The following is a 3673-nucleotide window of genomic DNA, read 5'->3' as shown; positions in this document are numbered from 1 at the left end:
AAGATTTTCTGCCTACTGTTAGTTGAATCCACAAAGATGGAACCCATGGATACAGAGGGCCAACTGTACTAAATCTGAAGGGAAAAGGCAAGAATCTCATTACTCAGACAAACCCACATCCTCCTGGGAGAACATGAGAACCCCCTGTGTTCTTACAGTCATGGCAGTGCTCCTTCTCAGCCCGGAGGAGTTCCCAATCACCAATGGTTGACCAAATTCCCTCTCCTCACCCTCTACCAAGGCCCTCCTGAAGGTCAAAGGACAGAAGCACAGACAGGGGTTTAGAGAAACGTTGTGTTTAATGGTAAAGCTTAGTACACCCCAGCACCAGGAATGGTGTGGAGTCGCAGCGGCAACAGGTAGGTGACCCCCACGGAGCCTCACATGGCGAAGAGGATGAGGAAGGCGACCATCAAACAGAAGAGCCCCATGGCCTCAGACAGGGCAAAGCCCAGAATGGCATAGGAGAAGAGCTGCTGCTTGAGAGATGGGTTCCTGCCAGGGACAGAGATAACTGCCAGTTGAGGGAGAGGAAGGGGTGAGGGGAGGGGAGGGCATAGGAGGGTGAGGTGAATGGGGAGTGGAGTGTTACTCCTAGGAGAGGGCCTAGCCTGCACAGATCCTGGGGATTTGGATGGACAAGCAGAGTGGACCAACCTGGTAAGTTTAAGTGAGCCAGGCTGGACACATGCTTTCTCTGGAGAAACTATGATGTAGATGAAATCAACCTGAAGGCTCCTTAAGGGAGATTCTTCAGCTGAGGCTTCCCCAAACGGTGGAATTTCCAGTGGGAGATGCTCCAGGCCACCCAAACTTACCTGGCATAGCCAATGATCAAGCTGCCAAACACCGTTCCAATGCCAGCCCCTGAACCAGCCACACCAACTGTGGCTGCCCCAGCACCAATAAACTTGGCTGCTGTGTCAATGTCCCGGGAGACAACACTGGTCTGGAACTCCCGTCTGGCCACCTGGAGTGGGAAGCTGCTGTAGGAAGGCTAGAAAGAGAAGAAAGGCAGGCAAGATAGCAGAGAGATAGTATGGCATAAGGACAGGTGGCTGACTCTACCTCCCTCACCCCACCCACCTGAGCTCTGAAACTGTTGGCAAACTGCCTGGTAAATGCAGAATACTCTGATTGCAGAGTATGCTGGGAATTAGTCTTCGGGTCTGTTGTCAGACAGGACTAGGGAAATTTCATGGGTTAGGCAGACCTCACAAGGCTCACCATGGGGGACTTAGAACTATTAAAGCACACAGATTCTCCAACTCTCCTCCCACTTTGGTCTAAAGACAACTTAACCTGAAGGACCCCTGTCTGGGGACATTCTTTGATTTTTAAAAAATTAATGAATGAATGGGGTTTTTTGAGTCAGGGTCTTGCTCTGTCACCCAGTCTGGAGTGCAGTGGCGCAGTCACAGCAGTCTCAACCTCTGGGATTAAGCAGTCCTCTCATCTCAGCCTACAGCCACATGCCACCACACACGGCTAATTGTTATATTTTTTTGTAGAGATGGGGTCTCACTGTGTTGCCCAGGCTGGTCTCGACTACTGGGCTCAAGTGATCCTCTCGCCTCAGCCTCTCAAAGAGCTGGGATTACAGGTGTGAGCCACCACCCTGGGCCTTGGGAACATTCCTAAGAGGGCTATTCCTCCCTTACCTGTTTAGATGAATTCACTGGGCTATTCAAGAAAGAGGCAGACACAGGCCTGATTAGACCCCTGGTACAGCGGATCTGTAAAATCAGAAAGCCACATCCTACCAAATCAGTCAAGGAAAAAAAAAACCCTAATTGCTGAGCTGTCAAAAATGACTACAGATTTCATGAACAGAATAAGTTCAATGTATTTCAAGGTCAATTTATTCCTGTTTCTATCAGGCCTGCCCCAGAGACAGCTGTCTTGATAGCTTGATGTAGTCAGCAGTCGCAACCTTCACCATTCAAAACCATACCAAAGTTCACTCCTTTGGGCACAGCCTTAATCGGTTTTCCAGAATGGAACAAGAACCCACACTAATACCAAAGCAGGTACAGGAAAGGTTTATACCCAGATCACCAAGTAATCAGATGGGGGAAATTTTATTCTGCTAAAATACACTCACAGCTGCATACCCTAAATGGAGTGGGCCAATCAGCCCTGGAAACCGACTGGAATAGCCATCCAGGAGAGCCATCTGTAACATGGCGTTTTTGAAATACTTTTTAGTGAAGTGGTTCTCAAACTTGGCTGCACAGTGGAATCATCTGGAGAAGTCTAAAAGATACAGATGCCTGGGTTCCACCCCCATTCCCAAACTCTGATGCAAATGGTGTCTAAGGTGCAGCCTAGGCATCAGGATTTTTAAAAGCTCCCTGGATGATTCTAACACGCAGCCACTGTTGAAAACTACTGTTTTAGTGGGCTGTCTCTATGGCCAAGCCAGACTGGGGATAAAAATCAAATCCAGACTCTCTGACCACATTCCAAAGCCAAGATAGCTTGGTTCACAGGCCCAGAAGTTACCTTCATCACATCCTACAGCCACCTCAAAGAGCCTACATCATCAGGACGCCAAGTTCCCCTGGGTTCATTCATTAAACACTGATGGCGCCCACACCATACACCTGGTACTACAGAGCACCGCGGCGCGGCAGCTTACCAGAGCTGGAGAAATGAGTAATGCCCCGGTAGTCTGCATTTTTTCAGTCTGCAGAGGGGAAAAAAAAGTAATAATTATCCCATTGAGAGCCTGGTTGTTTGCCTATAGTGACGACCTTTGGTCGTCCCCTTCACCCCCGCCCGTCCTCCCTAGACCACTCTCTTCCTCGCACCGTGCCCCAGCTGAGGAGGGCATTAGAGGTCAGAGGGACAGAGCAGCGGGTCTTCAAGGGAAAGTCATGGAGATCGGAAGTCAAGGAAAGGGGCCCAAGCCCCAGGAGGGAAATGTTGCGAAAGGGAATGGTCTCCCAGGAAGACTGGAGGCGGACACTGGGCAGGTGTCGCGCAGGGTCCTGCCCATCTTACACAGCAGTCGTCGACCCGCCCCAGCCGAGGTAGTCAATCGTTCATTACCGTTGGTAACTAACATTCATTGATAAGGCCATATCTAGATTGCCATCGCCTCTCCCAGCTCTGGGGGGAAATACCCCTCCCCACTGCCCAGCCCACAACCCTGCCTATGCTGGCTCCCAGTCCCAAGTCACCTGCACTCCCACTGCCCTGCAACCCCTGCTCGGCCCACAGCGCTCGCCCGGCTCAAGGTGACAGACTCACCTCCCAGCTTTAGCCCTTGGTCTCAGCTCTCAGCTTCCCCCACCCACGTGTCCTGGACCTCCTCCATTCTCATTGGCCGTAATATCCCCGCGTCCCCATTGGTTTGCATCATCGATTCCTCCACTCTTATTGGCTTTCCGCAGCTGCTTCCTCTCCCTCCACAGGAGCTTCGTGGCAATTCCCGCCTCCATGCGGATAGAGGCTGGGCTTTACTGCGAGATTTGGATTACGATTGGCTGATCCCTGAAACGCTCGACCATAGAGTTGGCGGGACTCAGAGGTTCCATAACCTCGCGCACAAGATGGCGACCAAGGTGGAAGCTGAAGAAAAAGGCGTGGAAGAGAGGACGGGACATGTGACGCAGTCAGACACATGACTTTGGCCCCGAGCCTTCATTCGGGCGCTTGGGCCACGGGG

The 3673-nt window shown here is 51.5% G+C and overlaps 1 protein-coding gene across 2 annotated transcripts; it reads right to left on the bottom strand.

The window, feature by feature from the left end:
* Nucleotides 1-280: 280 nt before the first annotated feature.
* ATP5MC1 (ATP synthase membrane subunit c locus 1) lies at nucleotides 281-3333 on the bottom strand. Of its 2 annotated transcripts, none has more exons than XM_008013033.3 (5): nucleotides 3256-3333; nucleotides 2642-2689; nucleotides 1662-1736; nucleotides 819-997; nucleotides 281-495 (listed from the first exon to the last, which is right to left on the bottom strand). In XM_008013033.3, exons 2-5 carry the CDS (start codon nucleotides 2678-2680, stop codon nucleotides 381-383), a joined length of 408 nt encoding a protein of 135 aa, XP_008011224.1. In that variant the 5' UTR covers nucleotides 2681-2689; nucleotides 3256-3333; the 3' UTR covers nucleotides 281-380. The 2 variants fall into 2 exon arrangements, with proteins under 2 accessions (XP_008011224.1, XP_008011225.1); XM_008013034.3 differs by having other exon boundaries at nucleotides 3186-3309.
* Nucleotides 3334-3673: the final 340 nt, after the last annotated feature.

The sequence above is a fragment of the Chlorocebus sabaeus genome, chromosome 16 (assembly GCF_047675955.1).
Source record: "Chlorocebus sabaeus isolate Y175 chromosome 16, mChlSab1.0.hap1, whole genome shotgun sequence".
Lineage (NCBI taxonomy): Eukaryota > Metazoa > Chordata > Mammalia > Primates > Cercopithecidae > Chlorocebus > Chlorocebus sabaeus.
This window is presented reverse-complemented; position numbering and strand designations above follow the sequence as displayed.